Source organism: Lasioglossum baleicum, chromosome 15 (genome assembly GCF_051020765.1).
Source record: "Lasioglossum baleicum chromosome 15, iyLasBale1, whole genome shotgun sequence".
In the NCBI taxonomy this organism is placed as follows: domain Eukaryota; kingdom Metazoa; phylum Arthropoda; class Insecta; order Hymenoptera; family Halictidae; genus Lasioglossum; species Lasioglossum baleicum.
This window is the reverse complement of record NC_134943.1, coordinates 10,417,263-10,439,548: the sequence shown is the minus strand read 5'-3', so window position 1 is coordinate 10,439,548 and position 22,286 is coordinate 10,417,263. Positions and strand designations below refer to the sequence as shown.

Genomic DNA, 22,286 nt, shown 5'->3' with positions numbered 1-22,286 from the left:
AAACAATTTCAATCTGGCCAAGTAGAAAGTTTCGACGGGATGCTTTCCGTGTCTCCCACTCTTCTTGCCTCTTCTGCGCCTGTCCCATCTCTCTGCTCCTCTTTTATTTCTCATTCGTTTCGTTGCTTCGAAAGGGATGGGGTCTCTTTCCGCGGTGTCCCTGTTCCTGCCGGTGGCTCGTTTTGCCAATTTGTTTTTCCTGCTTTGCCAAATTCTGCCCTTTAACCGAATTCGGAAGCGCCGCCGGGTCACGGGTTCAAGAAGCGGCTGATCGAAGGTCGAAGCCGAGGGGTACGAAAATAGATGGATCGACGCCGAGGGAAATTTTGTAAACGCTGGAAACCCCCTGGGAATGAGATGGATCGACGATACGGTGCGGTGGGAAGGCGGCACGCGCGACCACTGGTCGACGCGCGTCTCGGCGCCGATCGGGGAATATTTCCCACGATGCCTTCCCACGGTTTTCGCAGGTTTCCAGCTTCCGATCCTGCTTCTGCTCGCGATCAAAGGTCCGTCGATCGGGTTGCGCGCGCTCGGTCGATCCGACGTTATACCGTCAAGCGCGTAACAGTTCGAAGCCCATTATCGTCGAATAGGTACGTCGTACTCTATCCGAGGAGCCAAGAACCACGCGTCCGACATCGATCGTTTTAACTGGGTCGTCTTCTTCTTCTTCTATTCGGTCAAAGGTCGCTACGTCGAAAAAAAGGTCTATGCTAGCGAGCGCGACTTTACAAGGCGGCCCGAGGGAGAAGGAACGCGTGGCGAGGGATTAGGAAGAATCGTTGAGTCGACAGACGAGCGTTTTCCGCGTTTTCCCGCGTTGCGATGAAACGGGATGAGCCGGAATAGGTCGGAACAGGTCGGGGCGGAACGGCGCGTCTCATAAATCATAAGTATGGATAGAACTCGCAGCTAAAAATAGCCGCGCTCTCGCTGCGAGGCGGCGCGCGCGCGAATAGCCCTAGTAGCCGTAACAACGGTCGCGTTGTAAGATTACGGGTGAACTGGTCTTGGTGAGGCTCGCGCGCCGGGTGGCTGTTGCCGTTGCTGTTGCCGCGCGGGATCGATTTTATACGGTTTTGTCGTGTTGCGCGAGAACGAAACTTTGTTAAAAACACGGCGTTCTCGCGTGCATCGAATCGATCGGAAGGCCGCGCGCGCGATAGCGGTAAAGCAACGCAACACCCGGCGGTGGGTCATCCTAATGCGGATAATGCGCTCGACGATCGCGAGGGACGAGGGACGAGGAACGCGCTACGAACGGTTGGGTTCGAATTAGGTTCGGGTTAGGTCCGCGTCCCCCGCGCGACAAAGCGCGGTAACTCACGGCAACTCGCGGCTACTCGCGTCGGGAATATATTGTACGTACGCGCGTACACCGATCGCGCCATTGATCGCGACCCGACACGTCCTCGTTACGTCAATTATTATCGAACGTACGAATTACCGGAAGCCCCGCTGCGAACGCCGCTTTCCAGGCTAATTTCCCGTTGGAGTACGTTTCGTGAAACTCGCCGCCCACCACCCACCGCCCTTCGCCTGCTTACCCGCCACCCATCGAGGACCCTTTCGTCCCTCATTCCCCTGTCCATCGCGACGAAACTCAGTCCGTACGGGGATCCTCTTTCATCGTTCTCGTAACCTTCTCCGCTGCCGACTGACGTTCAACGATCCGTCGCGGTTCAAAAACTTCTTCGCCCCGATACGTCGGTGAACGAAATGCCTCGAGGTTGGAGCTGTTGCTCGCGATAAACGAACGTAAAGTTCGATCGGTCTGACGTGTGGCGCGGCACGGAGAGCTGCCGATAGCTAATCGGCGTCCTACGGAAAATGAAAAAGTCGTTTCGAATGGCATCGTGCGCGCCTTTATCGAATCCGAGCACGAAAAAAAGAGGATAACGGACGTTTATCGACGCGCGATTAAAAATCAACGACCTCGATTCGATCGAAAGGTCTACGTGTGGCCAAGCTACATATCGCGTACCATTGTAATCCATGGACGGCCGAGTTTCGCGGTGTTAACCATCTCCAACGAAACACGCGATATCGGAACTGGCTCTGCACCCGCCTCCGATTTCGTCTTCGTGCCAACGACAAGCCCATTACGCGGCCGAAAACCTCGGCCGCCGACAGGTCGGAACGGTCTCTGTGACCGCAGAAACGCGAAAATGCGAACGGGAGAACGGCCGCGTGTTAACGCGAACGCGTTTCAGAAGTCTCGAGGTTTGAACGCGGCCGGACAACGCAGCTCGGTAATTTATGAGCCTGTGCGGCGCGCCGCACGGTGGGCCGATTGGAAATTCTAGCGACGAATAATGCCAAATTTAAATGTCTCGTTAGAATCGGAACATTCTTTTTTACCTGCGTCCCAGATAAGGGACGCGCGACTCACCTATCGTAACATAATAAATAGACGCATGGGGTTTTCCGTCTGCGTCAGTATCAGTTTCGTTGAATACCTTTTTATTTTCTGATATTTTGAATAGTTTTGTGGATTTCAAAAAATTTGAGTTTATGCATTCCTCCTTACAGACACAGATATTATCGAAAGGTGAGTACAGTAATTTCTCTCTAAACGCAAAAGCCCCGAGGGGATTCAGTTGCGTTTATCTCAGACGGGTACATAGCTATTTTTTTGAGCTTCAAAGGCCGCGGCCGAACGTAGAGACAGCGAGTGTAAAGAGAGACCGCTGGTGCGACTCTCCGCGTCTCTTTCTTTCCCATACGCTGTCCTTCCTTGCGTCCGAAACGTTCATCGTCAATTAAACCACTAAATACAGGTGAAATTATATCGTGTTTGGTCTCATTTTAATCAGAAGAATACCACAAATATATTGTGGTGAAAGTATCATAAAAAGATAGGTAATAAAGAAAAAATTTAAATATTGGTGTTATGTACATTGTGAGGACACACAACTTTTTTTGCGTTTATCGCCTACAGCCTTTTTGTTTTCATAAAGGAATTACCGTAAACACCGTATATATTTGATTTACTTTACTTCCATTAGACTACTGCATTGAACCTAGCAAAAATAAAAATTCGGCGGATAGTTCTTTCTCGCGTGTTCAACTACAGAAAGAAGACATCGTATACCTGACGGCTGTCTTGTTTGTCGCGTGTCCGAGACGGCGACGGGGACGACCATCGCGAGAGCAATACGGTTGACCGCGAGAACGAGAACGAGAACAGAAGGAGACGATGGCGAAAAAGCCGGTCGTACAAGGTATGGGGTTACCGTAGAATGCGACTGGCTCAGCGATCCCGACCTTCTCTCCCCGTGTTCTCGCTTCTCGTCTAGCGTAATCTCGCCGGATCCGCGACGCCGTGTTTCGTAATTTCAGGGCATCGGTTGGTCGGACAGGAAACGTGTCGCGAGCTGGCAGCATCGCGGCAACGTCCGCGACCAACGATCCGGGCCGCAGCGACCCACGGAGACCCGTGCCCGATTCAATTATATCCGAGCGAACGCCGCGAAAGAGAGACGATTAAGGGATAGTAGGATGGTGGTCGCGCGGACAGAACGAGAGGGAGTTTCAATGGAAACGAGACTGGTAGAGTGGGGTGCAAGAGAGAGAGACGAGGGGAACGAAGACTCTTCTTCTGACGCTGCTGCGCTTTCCAAGCTCGTTCCTACCCACAGTCGAGACGAATGAATTTCCTGTCGCCGATGAAAGACCCTCTCGATTACAGGATGACTAATCCAGGAAGACGAGCGATTCATCGGCCGTTGCGCGCTTAGTCGTCGCAACTCCGATTTCTTTTCGTTTCACCGAGTTTGTACAACTTTAATTCCTGCCCTATTTTCCGGCTCGTTCTCGTTCTCGCGTATGCAACCCTTGTCGGGCTTCTATCTCGCGATCGAGAGTTTACCGCAGTCGCTACTTCGCCCCCCGGCATCGCGTTTCGCCGCGTCGGAAATTATTAGACCCCGCGATAGAAACGGTTGCGTCCATCAAATTGCCAGGAATATCGGGCGAGTTGCGAGTTGCGAAGGTATAGGAAACACCGGCAATTAGTACATTAGACTGATTGCGAGGCGGGCGGCACTTACAAGTACCCGCAACGGTGTACGTTGTGCCACCTTTCAAACGGAATCGAATTCGAAACGAGATTCCGCTCCGGTGAGATGCGAGAAACGTTGCAGTTCACAGTTTCCGGTTCTTGGAGACGGTGGCGGATGCTTCTCCATCCTTTCCCTTCTCTTCTTTCGAATTGAGTCGCGTTCACGAACTTCCACCGTCGATTCCCCGTCGCGTCGTTCGACGGACATCGTGTTATTCTTCCGGTCGAGACCGAAAAACCCAGCTTTTTCGACGATGTTCGCGTCCGGCCGCAGTAGCGAACGTCCTGTTACCTACAGGTGTCGCGCTTCCTCGATTTTATCGATATTTTCTTTGGCCCCTCGATTCTCGCGGATAACTCTTCTTCGGATGCGCTTTACCGATCCGCTACGTCCGTGTCTCGGTTGACTCGGTTCTCCGCGAAATAACAGAGTATCCGAAGCGCTTCCGACGACCGCGGTACGCGCTCGAGACTTTTTCGCGAAATGTATCGCCGTTCTTCCTTTTTTTCCCCGGCGGCGCGGCGCTTGACTTTGGAGCATGAGTTTCCTCGGCAGTGGCGAAACGCAACAAATACGCTCGGCCCGCGTCGTTCCGTAACTCGAAATGTTCCCGTCGTCGGTACGTGTTGGCACGTACGGCGTGTTTAGAACGTAGACGTGGCTCGCACCTCTAACGAACAGGCCCGAGCCGCTGAAATTAAATACAATTTCGCCGTACCGTGCCCGCGCCTCTCGCCTCGCACTCTTTAACGCGTGACATCTCCCTACGGGTCCGCGCGCGTGCACCACCCCCGCCGTTCTTCGTATTTCACTCCGCGTCGGTCTCCCTTGCCACGATTGCTCGCTAAACGCGCGCGGAGATCGGGGCCGTACCCTAAAATCTAAAACGTTACCGGAATAGAATTTAATCTCCGGAAGGTGATCGACGCGGAAAAGGCAGCGAGGGGCGGCTGCTCCCGCCCCGGTCTATTTTCAGTTGTTCCGGCTGAAATAGTTAACCCAACAAGAGATGATGAGAAGCCAAATATATGTAGGCAGAGTGGGGGCAGGGAAATACACGGGCTGCGGGCTGCGGCCTGCGACCGGACTCGATGCCTATGTCGATGCCGATTCCGCGGCACGCCACGCGTTACCACGACTGTTTAGCCGCGATGCTAATGGTAAATCGATACCCGCGGAAATAGACGAAGGAAACGGCTGTTCCGCACAGCCGGTGCGCCGCGGCCTGCCACGAGAAAAAGGAAACAGGCGGCCGGCCCGAGGAACGGCCTAGCGCATATTTCAACTCCTTGATTTCGGATCTTTTTTTTAATTATTCGACCTCCCTCTCGTTCTCGTCAAGAGCCGCCGCGCCTGCTCCGATTTCTTGAAAGACGACCGTGTATTCGCGTTATCGCCGATCGATAAATGCCGAGGAGGAAACGGTCGCGTCGGAACGCGATTATCAGGGCGCGGCTATCAACTCGCAGCCTAACTTTGCGGTCAAGCAACTGCTAAGGCAGCGATGCCACGACATCGATTCATCGAACCGCGACGTTTCGTCGAACAAGAAAGCGGCTTTCGATTCGTTCGTAGTCGACCGATTCGCAGTCACCGTCTTCGAATCGAGACGGGACAAAACGCGATCGTACAACTTTCAGCTTTCGTTGGGCTGCGAACTGCAGCGGCTGCAAGCGTGCAGCTCTCGCGGAAAGTTGTGGCTGGCAACGAGCAAACGAGTAAACGAACGGTTGGCGGACGTCGCTTCACCCTATTCGCTGGTACCGCGTTATCCGAATCCATTTCCCCCACGGTGATAACGCTGCTACTTATCCGTGGCAGCTGGCTCCAACGTATCCTACTATTTATTAATAGATTAGGTTAGCGACGCGCACGGACACGCGGTTGTGTTCCGCTCGCAGCGATAACGACGACGGTGGAAGGGAGCGAACGGTGAGCAGGCACGTTCGTAGAACTTGGAGTAAGAGTTGACTCACACGAGGATCCGAACGACGTGGTAGCGGGACAGTGTGGTTTTACCTGCGGCGGGAGAAGGTGACGTCACCGGCATTCTTGTCGGTCTTGTCACGCGTACGATCGTTGAGCTTTTGTACGAGTTCCTTCTCTCGGACCGTCAGTTCTACGCCTACGGATTCTCGAGAGACGCGACTCGCTGCCCGCCACCATACCGATGCATCGTTTTCCCATCGTTTTCCGACGGAACAGGTAGTGAACAGCGGATTTTTCTTCGATCGGACGCGCCTCGATTCGTTCGATCCCACCGAAGCGTCGTCGTTTTAACGAGCAACGACCTTGACGGAACGTCGGCGAAACCAGGCAACCGATGAACTCTGTAATTGCTCGCGACGACGGTCCGATCCAGTTGCGGCGCATCGACTCCGCGAACAAGCGAACGAACGAATCGACGCGTCAGCGTGTCGAGACCGAAACGCGCATAGTTGACCGAACATACCATCGAGCGGTTGCCAACGCGGCTCACCGCTCGTCTCTCCAAAGATTTACGCTTTCTCGTAATCGTTCGCAACCGCGATTGAAATGGACGAGTGCCAGGACGATTCTCGTCCGTTCGAACATTTCCCGAACCAGGGCAAATTCGAGCGAGTCGCGTACCACCGTTCTACCCCGTGCTGGCCCTGGCCGTGCCTTCAACGGTGCCAGAGCCCTTTTCTAGCTCGTTACCGCGTCCGACGATTACCAAGGCTGCGGTAAAGCCCGATTCTTCGATTCCGCACCGAGTTTGCGCCGAGCTTGCGCGGTTTCCGTGAAATCGCGAAATTGCGTTGGACGCGATTGTCGTCCGAGAACTAGCGAGCAAACCGGTATTCCTCGTCCTCTTGATCGCAATTTTTCGAACGCAACGACTCCGCGCCGCGTCGCGATCTGCAGCGAATCGAGGACGAGCTAGTTTGCGCTGGGAAAATATTCGTTTCGCTTCTCCGTGTACCTACACGCGTTTACGTATTCCTTTTCGTTTCCGTTCATTTTCGCTCCGTTCGGAGACTGCGGTGCACAATGTGCGCACCTGTTACAGCGGTTTCTTTACGATAATTTCAGTAGTCCCCTCGTCGCAGAGCACGAGTACGGGAACAGAAGGGTACGAGAGCGACGAACTAATCTTTTTTCGATCAGCGTTGCTACAACCCCTTTTTGCCTGTCCGCTGTGCGGGGAGAAGGAGATCCACGCAACCCCTCCACGATTTAGACTGCTCTGAGGAACGAGAGAGCGTTCCAGATCCTCGGGAACACGAGGAAAGGATCGGATAATGGGTTCGAGGCGCGAGAGTTCCGGAATACGGCCGAGAAAACGGTGGATAGGGAGAGCGAAGCGAGAAAGGCGATACTTAGATGGGTGATGGTGTTGGTGGTGCAGCGGTGACGTGGCGGTGGTAAGGTAGCAGGCAAGGGATGGTGGTGGTGTCTCGTGGCAGAGCGGTATAACGAGGTAAACTAATGGAGATTGGTGTGGACCGTGAGCTCTTGCTAAAGGGGTTGCCCGCTTCGCGCATCCAGTAGTGGCTGTCGGCTGTCGACCGTCCTACGTCGACCGTCGACCGTCGGGTGTCGTAGCGCAACCCGCGATGTACGGTGCACGATGCGTCGGAAACCGCGGTTGCGCTACTCCTTTCGCGCTAACCGACCGTCTTTGCTCGCTAACTCGTTAATGTAAGTACTCGCTCCGTTGGAAACGCGGAGCGACGAGGAGGGAAGCCGCTCACGGACAGACCAGGTCTGCCATTGTGAATTGCGAGGTAACTCGATTAGCCTCCGCGAGAATCGGGTCGGCGGCAACGGAGTAGACCCGCGCGTACGCGTCGACCCAATCTGTTGCGAGACTCGAGACCCGACCGCGCCCCCATCCGGTTCGGCTCGATCCGAATCGATTCCATTCGATAAACGATCGAATGGTCGAACGACAAAAATTCGGGCAGAGATTTTTTTCATCGATCGCGGAGCCAACACCGTGACCACCCGCTCGTTCTCGATTCGCTGTTACCGATAAATTATCGTGGAGTCGCGAACGATCCTCTGCGAACCGTGAAATTTCGTTTATTTCCTGGCAAGAGTCGATTCTCGGGAGCGAACGGTCGCTGCGCCTTAACGCGCCGGCCAATTTTCCTCGATTCTAATTGAATTTCGCCCAATCCGATTTCCAATTGGCGCTCGCTCATTCCGACGACGTATTACTTCCTTTGTTTACCGAGATAACCCGCCACGCCACCACCCACGGCGCTATTCTTCTCGCCCTACGGTCCACGCTCCATGGTCTACTATACGACCCTGATCCGCAACTTCGCACCGGACAGACTTTTCCAAAAAAAATTTTCATCAGAACTGCGTCTAGAGTCTAGCATTATCCTTTCGAGGAATATTCTAGAACAGTGATGGCGAACCTTTTTGAAGAGTGGATCAATTATTTTTATTTCTTTTTAAAATACTAGCTCGTGAGTTATAAGTCAGTGGATTCGATTAGAAGGGGGGGGGGGGGTGCCAATTATTTAGAAACATCAAACATTTTGTTGAAAGATAAAGTTGACAGTTGAATCTTTTCGGTTATCACTTCTGAAATAATCAAAAAAAGATTTTAGTTTCCTTTTTGATTTATAACTTTAACTTTTGCACGTCAATATTACAATAAATATGTATGTTCCACGATAATGTTTTGTCAATCGTGGCCTCCCAAAAATTGCGATTTACCGACAGATGCGTATCCGCTTTTAAGCGTGTACCGTGTGACGCAAATCCCTTACAGTAGGGTCATTCCACGCGAAAACGGACACTGTTTGAAGCAGAATTTCGGATTTTGTTCAAATTTTAATATGTTGTAGCCTTTAGTGACCTATGAACGTATCTCAATGGATGTTTCAATGCGTTCACTTCAAATCATTTTAATTTCGTCAATTTTCAAACGTCCATTTTTTTAAAAAGAGGTCCGTAAAATGGACACTTGGGGCGATATCCCTTTTTTTTTTAATTCTTTAAAAAGTGACCCACTGTGATAACACGGCATTCGTTTAAAACAATTGCAAAATAAATGGTAAAAAAAAACATTTTTTTCAAATAACATTTTGAGTGGATATTATTATCCTAATCCTAGTTCTAAGCTGCTAGTTCTGCTATTATACATAATAGTATTCTGAAGCAGTGGGTCAAAAAACGCGTGCATTTGGATCTAGCGCAACATTCACAAGGGAAAGACCCCAAGTGTCCGACTTCGATTTTGATCACTTTTTGTGAGATGATGGTATATGGATCCCTAATTATGTATGCAAAATATTAGGTGTAGATGCTCTCAATAGTTTTAAAGATATAAACAATTAAACTTTCATACCTTTCCATTAGCCGTGTACGCAGGTTGCGTGATTCACAGGTATGAAACTTAATTGTTTATATCTTTAAAACTATTGAGTAACTACACCTAATATGTTGCATACATAATTAGAGATCCATATACCATCATCCCACAAATAATTAGCGAAATCGAAGTCGGACACTTGGGGTGCTTCCCTTGTCAGAGGTCTCGAAACGAAAAAACAAATGCAAACTTGTAGTCCAGTCATTTGGTAGTTTTACCTGGAAAGTTTTCCGGGAGTTTTGAAAATTGGTAATTTTATAGATTCTGATGTGCTCTTTCCGAATTTCAACTTTGCCACCTCGTATCTTTGCCGCTCGCGCCGCCATATTGGAAAAATGGCGCCTAATAGCAGTTTTTTGACAATATCTCCTTTCCGACTCGTTTTACGATAAAAATATTTATATACAAAATTAAACTAGAGAAAATTTCCTACAATTTATGTAATAACAATTTTTTTGTAAAATCAATAGTTTTGGCGTACAAGCGCCGCGAAGTGTACTTCAACATACGTTTTGGCTAAAAAACTCATTTCCACACCACCTTGAGCTAGAGTAAGCGGCGCGTTTTTTTTATCGTGGTGTCCCTGGTAAGCCTAATCCACATGCAATGCACAATTCCGAAATTTAGCGCAATCTTCTCCTCTTTGTTGTTTTTGATGGACCAGGTGTTGCGAGTTCATTGTCTTCAATATCGATTGAGACGTCACAGACCGAAATTTCTTCCGCATCATCCGCGATAGGATTATCAGATTCATCGCGATCCTCTTCGTTTTCGATTTGATCATACGTTTGTTCGAAAACAGTCTCCGTTTCTTCCTCTTCATTGCTATCATATGATGGAACTTGCGAATTATCACAGATGCTATTACAATTCGTGCATAAAACGGAGCATTTTAACCCAGCTTTTCTGCATCCACAGGCTTTCTGACATCCCTTTTTGCATTTGCAATAAATAAGTTTCAACAAGGTTTCTGGAGCTGGGGGCTCGAGTGTTGTAACAGGAATTAGCCCACTATTGTTTCTGTTCCATCCCCATTGCTCTGCATTTTGTTCATTCCCATACCACTGCTGAACCTGGTGATAGGTTCGGAACGAATGTTGTCGTGCTGCTGCTTCTGTTGGTGGTAGCGACGCAATATTAAATTTACTTTTATATGCTGATTTTGTGAAGCATGCATATCTATAGTCGTTTAAGGACATGCTTTTCTTACTTTTCACATCACTATTACCGTATAATTCAAGAAGGAAGCGTTCTCCAGCTTTAGCAATGATCTCTGGATCAGCGTCTGGATTTTTAAATACCTGGATAACCTCGTTTAAATTTGGATTTTTTCGGAGTACATTAATAAATTTCATTTTTCCTTGATTAAAGAGTGCAGATGTTGTATCACAGCCACTAAAGGCATGCAAGAATAAAATATGATTTGCGGCTGTTTTATCTATGATACTTTCAGTTGAATATATTTGTTGCGAAATTTTTCCTTTTCCTGGTTTGAGAATATATATGTTTGATCGCGTAGATAGAGCTGTCAAAAGAATAAGAAGATCTACATCTTCGCCGACAACTATTATGGAATCGAATGCTGATGAAACAGTTATTGCCGTATTGATTATTAGAGTATCCGCATCTTCCGTGGCTTGTTTGACCATGAAATTCTCAGCTTCAAATTTTGTCTTCAACATTCTAATGAGGCGGTTCTTATTTGCATCATTCCCCAGGAATTTGTTTTGTGACACAGTTGGAATCATTGTCTCGTCAAAAAGTATGTCTACTGAAGCAGTTTTTCGTGATCGTCGGGATCGCTCCGCATATTTGGTACTACGGTTTGCTACATCTTCCGGATATCCGTCGAATACAATTATGGCATTGGATGTATATTTCGATCGAACGTATGTAACGTAGTTATTGCAAATAGATGAAAACGATTCACCGCGATGCCAAATGACTCGGTGTAATAAGTGTCCTCCGTCGATGACATATATTGTATCTCCAAAATTTATATCTCCAGAATGTTGCTCAAATGCCTTATACATAGAAGATTTAACGCATTTACGCATGCCTTCGTCATTGAAAAGAGATAATGGAAATGGGGCAAGTTCGTATGTAAGGAACTTTTCAAGTTCCTTTTCAGATTCTTTTGCAATGCACATTCTTTGAAAAATTAATAAAGGATTAATCGGGACAATTTCACCTTCTACCCGGATGCCTGCATTCATAACACCAAGTGATTTTATTCTGTCATTCCGTTTGAATTTTACGGTATAGAAATCGCTGCCAATGATTTTAGAGATGCCAGTACAACCAATTTCTTGAGACATGTGACAGTTTATCTTTTCATCTCCGAGAATTCCAGTGCTTATTGACATGATATCCTTTACTTCTGGAAAAGGTGGATGGTTGCACAACCAATCCATCAGTTTTTTTACGTCGTCGTTGTCACGATTAACCCGCGAACTTCTCGTTTCGACATGCTGCTCAGAACTGGAAAAAGCTACATTACAAAACTTTTCAACTTCGTCACAAATATTGTGCAGGAATACCATTCCTAAAGTCCACTTGGAAAGCACGCTTTCCTTGACTCCTCGTCCATGAGTAAGACCGCCAAGGCATTTCATCGTCCTCATCAATGATTGCTCAATCGTCATATCTGGCCATGTACCACACCAAAATTTGTCGGAACGTCTAATTGTAAAGTATCCTTTAGTTGTAAAAAGTTCATATTCTTCAGCTGTCATTCTTTCCTTCAAATCAAACATGTCTTGCAAATATAAATGGCTAGATTTTGCATATAGGAAGTGGCCACTGGCATGAAAATAAGGCATCATTTTCTGGACAGTGTCAAGATGTAAATTCCAGTTGCCCATTCTTTCTGCTTCGATGAATTGTTTAACAAGTGTAACCATCCGGAAATACTGTACCCATAATTTCGCTGTAGCGCCACGTTGTTCAAATTTAACCAATTGATTCTCAAATTTCTCAGCAAGTTCTTTGTAGAATTCTTCCTGGTCAGCCTTGAATATCACTGACCTATCGAAATTGTATAAAATTCTTTCTAATTCTGCACTGAGATCGGGTGTGAAATCTATTGATTGCAGTATAATTTTAGCAATTGAAAGATGAGTCAATATATGTGCTCTTACCGCACGCGAATACGCATGCCCGGCCATAATTTTTTCAATTGAATTTAATGCGTAAATGGTGTTAAAGAGCTCTTTCAATCCGCTTCCAGTCATTATGTATCCGATTGATCCCATGAACGACATTAACAAATGGAATCCACCGAGTCTTACGACAGTATTACTTAATTTGGAGTCCTCATCATACGAGGAAATGATTTCTCGCGCTTTGAAATACAGGGGCTGGTCAAATGTAACGAAACAAGTATGCTGGTGTAATGACTCACATTTTTCAGAAGCAGATAAGAGAGCAGTCAAAATTGTGTCGTAATCATTCGGTGGAGCATTAATGAAGGGTAAGCATCCTACAAATGATTTTTGGAAGGGGAGTTCCGCTGTCGCTTGTTCCATGAATCCACTCCATCCAGGTATGTTAGGCAGGTCGACCCATTTTCCATATAGCCATAATAAGTCCGAAACGGATGGCATAACTACTTCCGAAACAGCACGAATGCTACCGAGGTTTTGAATCTTTATTGTTTCCAAGCCCGTATCGTTTTTCTTCACAAATGTTTTTAATGCAATGGTACCACAACTACCTACGACTTTTGCAGACGGCATTTGCTTTAATCGTTGAATCTTTTGATCGGGAGCGATAGCATTTCTAGGTGTTACACAATGGATACCGCCCATGGCATGGAAAGTGTTATGACCATCTAATGTCTGCGTGTTGAAATCAGCGTTGTCAAAAACAAATTGTGAAAATGCGTTATCATCGATATGCAACGGTGAGCGCATAATAGCTGAAACTTCGAACAGCATTGTTTCGGTGTACGAAGAGCAAAATCCGAGAGATGATAATGTATCTACTAATCGCCGAGATCCATACTTTTGAAACAAAAATGCAGCTACTCCGACCTGTAATGATGATACGAAAGATTTCGGCCTTGCCGCGGCAATTATAGAATGTGCGAGAGCAATGCTTTTTTTCTTCCATTTCTCAAGAGACGCACGTTTATTCTTCAAAATCACATCATCCAGAAAAACGCGTAAAGTTTCAGGTATATCTGACTCAGACTCTTGAAAAAAATTATCTGATGGAGGATAATGTTTTGTCTCATAGACCCTAGAGCGAATATCCTCTATAACGATTGCTGCTGCTGTCTTTACAATACGCCGACGTTCTTCTATCTTGTCATCACTTTTTTGATTGTACCAGGCTTCCGTCAATAGCTTAAACCCCGTATTTCGGAAACAAACTACAGGAGCCTTATTGGCAGTGACGGCAATTAAAATATCATCACCATATTTTTTGAGGAGTTGTGCTTTCACCGTTTTTGTGTGTGGATGATAATCACCTTCAATTTTGGCCATCAATTCATCCAGAGAAAACTGACACTCATCGGAATTCTGCTCGAGATAAGAATAAATGTACTGCATCGCAGTATCGATCTCGTTTGCATACGGACCTCTTTTTTTTATTTCTTCAGGCGGTGGCGCTTGGTACAATTTCTTCATGCAGGAATTGTGATACTGTGCATCGGCTGCGACCAAATCATTGACATGCTCGAGACGCTCAACAATCGCTCGACCCCAATCATCATTACGAGCTCTAGCAAGTTCCGAAATACTGTTTTTCATCGATAGTTTACGTACACTATACACAACATTACGTTTGCACAAGCGCGTCTGTTTTTGTTTTGCTATAAACTCTGCTGTTGTCTCAGCAGCGCACAAAAAACAATTATTTTTGAATGAAAATGTTGGGTGCGTGGATCGCAGTTGCGGTTGAGAAGTCGTGACATCGCTTCCTCTACGCAATGATGCAGCGATTAACTTCTCATTGTTGTATCGTTTTCTACATACATCGTGAACCACTATCGATCTTAGTCCCTCTAAAAGTTTACCCTTGTTGTCCTTTCTTCTAATACTTGACGTACGAAAAGTCTCCAATCCTTTTTCCTTCACTTCAATTACTTCACTTTCTTGTAATGGATTCACACAAATAAAACAATTTACTTTTTTAGAAGCCATGGCTCTATAAACACAAACGACACTCTAAAACAATAGGCGTATACTGATTGTCAGACTAAATACTTCTATTGAATTTTGCCGGCATTTGTTTCGCAGGAGGGAGAGAGGGGGCCCGAAAACAATGGCGACACATTGCCATGCGACACATTACATTCCCAGTAAAATATTTTTCGTAAATATACGAAAAACACGCATTGGTGTCGATGAATAATAGTTTGCGGCGCTCGTACGCCAAAACTATTGATTTTACAAAAAAATTGTTATTACATAAATTGTAGGAAATTTTCTCTAGTTTAATTTTGTATATAAATATTTTTATCGTAAAACGAGTCGGAAAGGAGATATTGTCAAAAAACTGCTATTAGGCGCCATTTTTCCAATATGGCGGCGCGAGCGGCAAAGATACGAGGTGGCAAAGTTGAAATTCGGAAAGAGCACATCAAAATCTATAAAATTACCAATTTTCAAAACTCCCGGAAAACTTTCCAGGTAACCTTCTTTTTTCGAACCAAATGACTGGACTATTGTGCGCCGAACACATATCGTAAACAGGCTTGCCATATTCCGCGCGGTACCAGGCCCCTTACCGCTGCGCCCCTCGCCACGGGACTACGCTGAGCCCGCCCCACTCTTCCCACTAACACTGACGCGTACCGCTAACCTAGCTTGCTCCACGCGGTACGCGTCAGTGTCGTGGGAAGAGTGGGGCGGGCTCAGCTTAGTACCGTGGCGAGGGGCGCAGCGGTAAGGGGCCTGGTACCGCGTGGAATATGGCAAGCCTGATCGTAAATCGATCGACGCACGTATTTGCGTTTGGGCGATGCTCTTTCGCTCTTCTTCGCAACTGAAAAACAAGGAAAAACATACCAAATCGCATCATAGCAACGCAAACTTGTGCGTCCAGAGGCACAGAAAAGAGAGCTACGACGAATGGAGTATGAATAACAAAAAGCTGCCGTCCACACGCGCAAAGGAGATCCCACCTAAACACGGAGAACCGTCGTCGTCGCCGAACGAAAAATGAATAATTGCACGACGAGCTTCACGTGTCGACGAGAGCGAGCTCGTCGTTCACCCTAATTGGAACCGTCTTCCTCTGTTTTCTCCGAGCGTGGAGAACACCCCACTCGCGGACTCGTAAACTCGCCTAATCCTGAACGTGTTCGTTTGAATTCCTCTCCTTGCGGAAAACCGCGAGATCGCGTCGACGTTTTTCCACGGTGACAACGACCGTCCAAACAAATCCGCGAGCGGAAGAAAAGAGCAGGGAGGAGACGACGGTAGGGTTCGCTTTAAACGAACGCGATCGTGAATGTCAACTAGATGGAAATTCGGCGCTGAAAAGCCGGTCGCTGTCGGCTCGGCTAGGCTCGCTGCGAGAATAATTCGTCGAGAAAGTTTTTCTTCGACGAATCCGGGGATACTCGTTTGCATCGTCGAGGCGGAAACTGTCGGTGGCTCGCGATACTCGATCGGGCGAGTCCGAGAGCGCCGTTTTACTCAGCAGAAACTAGTGGTGGGTTTTGATAACTCGTATCCGGAAATTTTGGGTATCCGAAGTTGAAGTCGAGTCGGGTCGGAGACACGAATGTCATTCATTTTCGGGTACCCGAAAATTCCGGATCATGAATTTTCGACCCGAACCCGAATTTCCGGGTACCCGGCCACCCCTAGCAGAAGCTCGGCGGACACGTGTTAGAAGCAGCGATTCAGGGATCCAGCATCCAGCGTCCAGAGCGACCCTTTGCTTCTGGTCTTTCCGGCCGAACGGATCCCCGACGCACCGCCGAAAATAACATACGGCGGTGTTTTCCTCTCGTAAACACGGGGCTGGCAACTATTAAGCGCAGCTGTTGCGCGGTACCTAGGACACATTGTGTACGCATGGGTGTGTTCTTTCCGGGTGTACCGATCGAGCTTGTCTCCGCTCTCGGATTTGCTCTCGGTCCTCCACCGCGAACATCGAATCACGAATCGGACTCGCGTGTCTCCTTGCGGGCAGGTGAGGGGTCCTCACTCGACGCAACAAATACTCGATAAATTGGTACATATCGAGGGGTGGAATGAATTCGGTGTGAACGCTCCATTCTGGATCGTGCATTCAGGGTCGGTAGGAGAAAAAGCAATAGGCTACCGAACGAACGGGGGCAGCGGAGGGATCGAGGCAAAGGACGGACAGGGCAGAGAGCGAGAGAGAGAGAGAGAGAGAGAGAGAGGGGCGCGGGTATGGCAGGGCAGGGGATCAGAGCAATAGAACAAAGTGGATTCTCGGTTTATGAGTCATCGGTGCATCGAGAGATGCTGTCGAGCGTGTGTATGCGTGCGTGTGCGTGTACGTGTGTGCGTACTCACGAGTCACCGCCATGGGGAATACAGCTGCGATCAGCTCGCATCGTCCACCGACCGGTTAACTAACAGAGAACAGGAATAAGGGTAGGGGGAGATCCTTGAATAAACCGAAAGCACGGAATAAAATGGTTGTACGAAGGGCGAGGGCGAGGGTAGACGAACGAAGGCGGTGCATGTTCGCGGTACCGAGTACCGAAGAATACTGGGGATATCGAGGAGGGTGAACGAAAACGCGGAGAAAGACTCTGGGCCGCGAGACGAGGGCTGCGTCTGTCCGATTCGGCAGACACGCGTTCGTCGGGATAAGGGGCAACGGAATTACGACTTTTGTGCGTCTGGGAGGGAGACAAGGCTAGTTCTTCGCTATTAACGATCCTCGGCGGATAAAATTAGTCGACGACGAGTCCGTTGCTGGGAAAAGATGAAAGGGACGGCATTTACGTGGCAATTCAAAGTCTATGAACGAAACTTTAGATGCCATTTTGGAGAAGATGAGGAGAGCTCGGCGGGGAGAAAGAGTCGAAGGGTGAAAAAGGGGCAAAGACAAGAGAAGACAGGCCGAGGACGCGAAGACACGGAAATTCTGCAGAGACAAGCGATATTCGCGGCTAAGCGGGTGGAAGGGACGGCATGGTGTCGAGTAGGTATCGTCGAGTGCTCGAGCACAGGCGAACGAATCGTTACTGTTGCGGCGACGTTTCCTGGCATTCGAACTTCCCAGCGTTTCCGATGTTTGCGGAACGCTGAAACAGCTTCGAATAATAGGTGTTTGCGTACTAGTTAGTGTCGTCCAGCGATAGCGTCCGAGAGCTCTAGAGCTCGATCGGGCCGGAACGAAAGCCATTGCCTCGCAGCGCATCGGTTCGGATCCACGAGAGACGATACGGTAACGGAGATACGATTGCGAGCCAATTTACGCGTCGCGTTAAATCGAGGAGAATGATCGTCGCCGTGTCTCGCGTTTCTATAAAATGCATGGTGGTCCCTACATGGTGAGCGGACTTTCGGCGTTCTAAGCATTCCATGACGCTTTCGATTCGCTGTAAACTGTAAACCGTCCCAATGGCACCAGCCACTCTCTCCGACTTCCCGTGGGAGGCGAAACTTTACTTTATACATACATATTTTACTGCTATCGCTGCCGGCAATCTCCCGAGGCCATCGACTGTCGAGGGATGCGTATTTTCTCGTCTAGCTTGTATCAATTAAACTTAATTGCTAGCTGCGATGCGCGCCAACTGCGCGCCATTTATGTATGTATGTACGAGAAGGAAAAAAACGATCCTGATCCGCCTCTCGGCGGAACAACGTGTCGCCGAACACCGTCGCACGTTCGTGCGAGAAAATCTGCCGACCAAGAATAGCGGAAGTAGATCCCTCGTCGACAGCGATGACTACATCGGAATGACACACGGCGCACAGTGGAAAAAGACAAGTGTCTTCCACTGACCAATACGAAAGTTTTTTTTCCAGGACCTTTTACTTTCAAGTCATGTAACTTTGAACTAATCTAAGTGGAGGATAGAGACGAGAGTGTTTGGATCATCGAAAAGAACCCAATAAAGTATCGTGTTAATCCTTCTCGGGCATTTTCCTTTCTTACAGAAGGCCAAGCAGCTTAATTCAATTTCATGAAATGAAACAAAGTGATATATTTTTTGTGCTTTTCCTTTTCAATTATTAGGTGTGGGAGTGGGGATCGGTGACGGAATCGTAACGGTTCAAGTAATGTAAGAAACGTATCGTACTCGACCGAACCGACAATAACAAAACACCGGTACATACATAATAGGTGAGCGACTGCGGAGAGCAAGTGCGAGATAGAGAGAAAGAGAGTGTGTGCGCGCGAGTGAGAAAGCAAAGTAAGGTGTCATAACCATGATGTGTCATACCAGAATCGGTACGTAAGCGAGAATGTGTTCAAACACGACTTCAAAGTCGTAGCTTTCCGAGTTCAGCAAAAATTATATTTAATATGATGTATTTTTTGAAATAATGAGCTGAGAGAATATATTCCATAATCATGCATGACAACGCAATAACCTGATGTCATCTACGTAACGAAGAACACTTCGACTTTATCGAATAAAAATGAAATATTACAATTATCTTCATCCGATCAAAAGTTACAGACATTTGGCCGCTGAAACACAGAATACTCCCACTGTGGCGTCGAATACGTCGACGATTACTTCGATTGCTTTGTGAATCACTTAATCGAATCACTTGTTTTCGCGCTTCCCCTCGACTCGCCGCGGAATCTGGGCGGGGAAGATTTTTCAAAGCAATGACGAAAAGGCGATGCAATATCGTCGAAGAGAACGCTACTTCAGTTTTATCACGGTTATCGATGCGAGCTTATCGCCACGGATTACGGAAACTTTACGAGGGATTGGATTCACGTCGGTTCGTTCGCTCGAAAGGAAAGAAGGAAAAGATAGACACCGATGCACCGTGTGTCGAGGCAAGTCTGCGGTGCTGTAGACCCGCTTCTCGAGGTCCATGACAAACGCTCCGTGGGTCCGTGGATCCGTCGGGCTCTGTCTCGACGTCGCACAGTGGGGCAAAGTGATGAATTTTGTGTCGGAATCAATGAACTTTCGATAGAAATGAGATAGAGCGATGATTTTTTTAAAAATTAAAGCTTATCACTGGACTGCGGATTTTATGCATTTATGACAAGAATGAGTACAATACAATTTAGAGCAGGCCTGGCCAACCCAAATGGTTTTACGGGCCACTTCGATGACGCGTAACGTTACAGCGGGCCGCACTTTCGGTAAACATGCTTTTAAAAAATGTGATACAAATACAAAATGAATAAAACTTTATTGTTATACGTCGCATTATAACACAATGACACATGGAAATTTTCATTTACTTAATATTTTTGTATACATACAACGAGAAACAAGTTTCAACGGAAATATAAAATAGCCCGGCGGGTCGCGTATTGGCCAGGCCTGATTTAGAGCAGTGGACGTGCGAAAAATATTTATGGACATTAGTTTCAGCTTAATAGGATAATTAAAAGAAGAATACAATTTTTATTTGGGTCCTGTGTCCTGCAATCAATGCGAACATTTTTTATCTCGCATAAAAATCCGCAGTCTGTTTATCACTTTGCCCCACTTCGCGTCGCTCAATCTTTTCGGATGAGCAGGTACTCGGAAATTCGGGTTCGTGTCGGGACAATAGGGAACCCAAACTTCGAATTTCCGGGTACCCGGCCACCTAAATAAATCGGGTCAGATCGGGAACCCGAATGTCATAGATTTTCGAGTCTCGATCCGATCCGAGTCATCAAAACCTAACTGCTATGTACCACGGAACCAAGACTCATGGCTCGTACACCTAAAGGATGATTCAGCGGATGGAGCGAACTGAGAAGTCCGAGGAGAAGAGGATAAATACATGTGTGACTGTACACGCACGCAGCTTGTAGCGTGGTGTCTCTGACGTTTCGGTGACGGCACAGCATTAGAGTACTCCATCCACTGAATCACCCTGTACAACGGACAGTAGTTTCGTTCCCTCGAATCCGGCATTGTGGCTGCGGCATGGCATGGCACAGCTCGGCACGGCACGCCACGCCACGACCCCGGCCTAACGTTCTTTGTCCCCTCGACTTCGCTCGTTCCTTTGAACCGACGTATCCGCGTCTTCCTCTGCTTTCCTCTCCCTATCTATCCCTGTTACGTCGGTCTCGCTTCCTCTCGCGTTTCAGTAACTCCCTCCACGCGTTCATTGTTCCCCGTGGGCAAGACGCTGCCGATCTTTCTCCGAAGATCGCGCGCGTCGCGCTCGTTTCTTCTTTATCCCGTTCGGTCGTTGGACACACAACGCGCGGCTCATCACCCGAAAACGAGCGAGACGATCAAAATGAAACGTGCCACCGGTCGATCGCGCGTACCAGAGTACACATTTCGAGAACACGAAGCAGCAGCTTCCGGCTTCCGCTTGCACGAGACTCTGCATAATCCAGAGCGGTTTGTTTACGTCCGTTCACGGTCCAACGTCTTTGAGAATCTCGAAGGGGCGGGGATAAAGCGACCGAAGCCCAAAAGAAAAGAGAAGCCGTACATAGAATGTCGAGAGTGCGCGAGGCCGCCGCCGCCACCACGCACCGTGTACAGGCTGGCCTGACAGCCTGCCGGCCTGCTTGCTTGCCAGCCATTGCTGCAGCTAAAGCTGCATTCTTTCGTGAGAAGGAAAAGAGCAGGCAGAGGACCGAGCGGAAAAGAGAGGAGTGACAACACCGAGGAGCGAGAGAGGGGGAGCCAGGGGAGCCGAGACACTGACGAAGACCGATACGAGGAGAGGGACAGGGGAAAAAATCCGAGGAATGCACCGACAGAACACTTTGAAATCTGCTGGAAGTGGTTTAAGATTACGCCAAGCAAGGTTCCCCTCGAAATTCACGCGCGGCCATGTATCTTGATGGTCCGACGGAGCCCGAACCAATATTGTACCTCGTGGTCTCAATTATTATCAGCGTTGATCCGTTTAGTACGATCTGTCATGAGATCCCACGGGCCTCGCGTGTGTCCTCGTGCGATCCCGCGGGTAAACGCGCGGTTGATCCGACGCTACCATTCCCACGGGCGAAGGTGTGTACGCCGCTGCACGCACCGCCGACACCGAGAAAGTATATCGCGCGGAATACAACAGTCCCGCCACGCCACCGGTTTTCTTGGAGTACCCGTTTCGTCTGTCTCTATCTAGACCCGATACCGTGCCATCCGATATCTTTTCTCGAGAAAAACAGAGCCGGTTACCGGTTTTGTATTACACCGCCGCGCTGCGTCGCGTCGTGCCGATGAGAAGAGGCAGCTCGCTCGTTAAAAGAAAGTCGAAGAAATGTTCCAGCGGCGATCGAAAAAGTGACAAAACTTCCAGCGTTCGGAAAGGGCGACGACACGATTTTTCTTTCCGAAACGAGGATATAGAGAGAAGAGGGGAGGAGGAGAATCGCGTCGGTGTTTGTCCCACGGACATCGTGGAAGAAAGCAATTGACTCGGGATCACCGGGGAACAGGATAAATCGGTGTACGCGCGAGAAAGACGTTGTTCGAGAGCGTCGATCCGTAGCAGTCGTTAGGAACGGGGCCTGATGCCCCGCGTCGCCCGCCGCTGTTCCCCCGCCATCGGCCCCGGTCCCAGGGCCCACGACCTCGACGACGCACACGGTGAGCGCATGCGCGTACTGTACTATCGGGCGTAGAATGTATAATACACGCGCACGCATCCAATGTGTCGCCCCCGACACACGGGAACACGGAACAAACACGAGAACAAGACAAAACCACGGACACGTCTCCGACGTATCAATAATAAGAGTAACCTCTAAAAAGAAAACGTATCCGT

At 48.3% G+C, this 22,286-nt stretch overlaps 1 protein-coding gene across 2 annotated transcripts in view; it reads right to left on the bottom strand.

Annotated features, from left to right (window-relative positions):
• The window catches only part of Shg (DE-cadherin), a 49,521-nt gene that overhangs the window by 26,784 nt on the left and 451 nt on the right, over positions 1-22,286 (bottom strand). The window contains exon 1 of one of the 2 annotated variants that reach the window (XM_076439488.1): positions 16,923-22,286. The exons of the other annotated variant lie outside the window; for it this stretch is intronic. Coding sequence (XP_076295603.1) covers positions 16,923-16,935 — 13 coding nt within the window. The 5' untranslated portion in view covers positions 16,936-22,286. The remainder of the gene's footprint in view (positions 1-16,922) is intronic. 2 annotated transcript variants of the gene reach the window in all.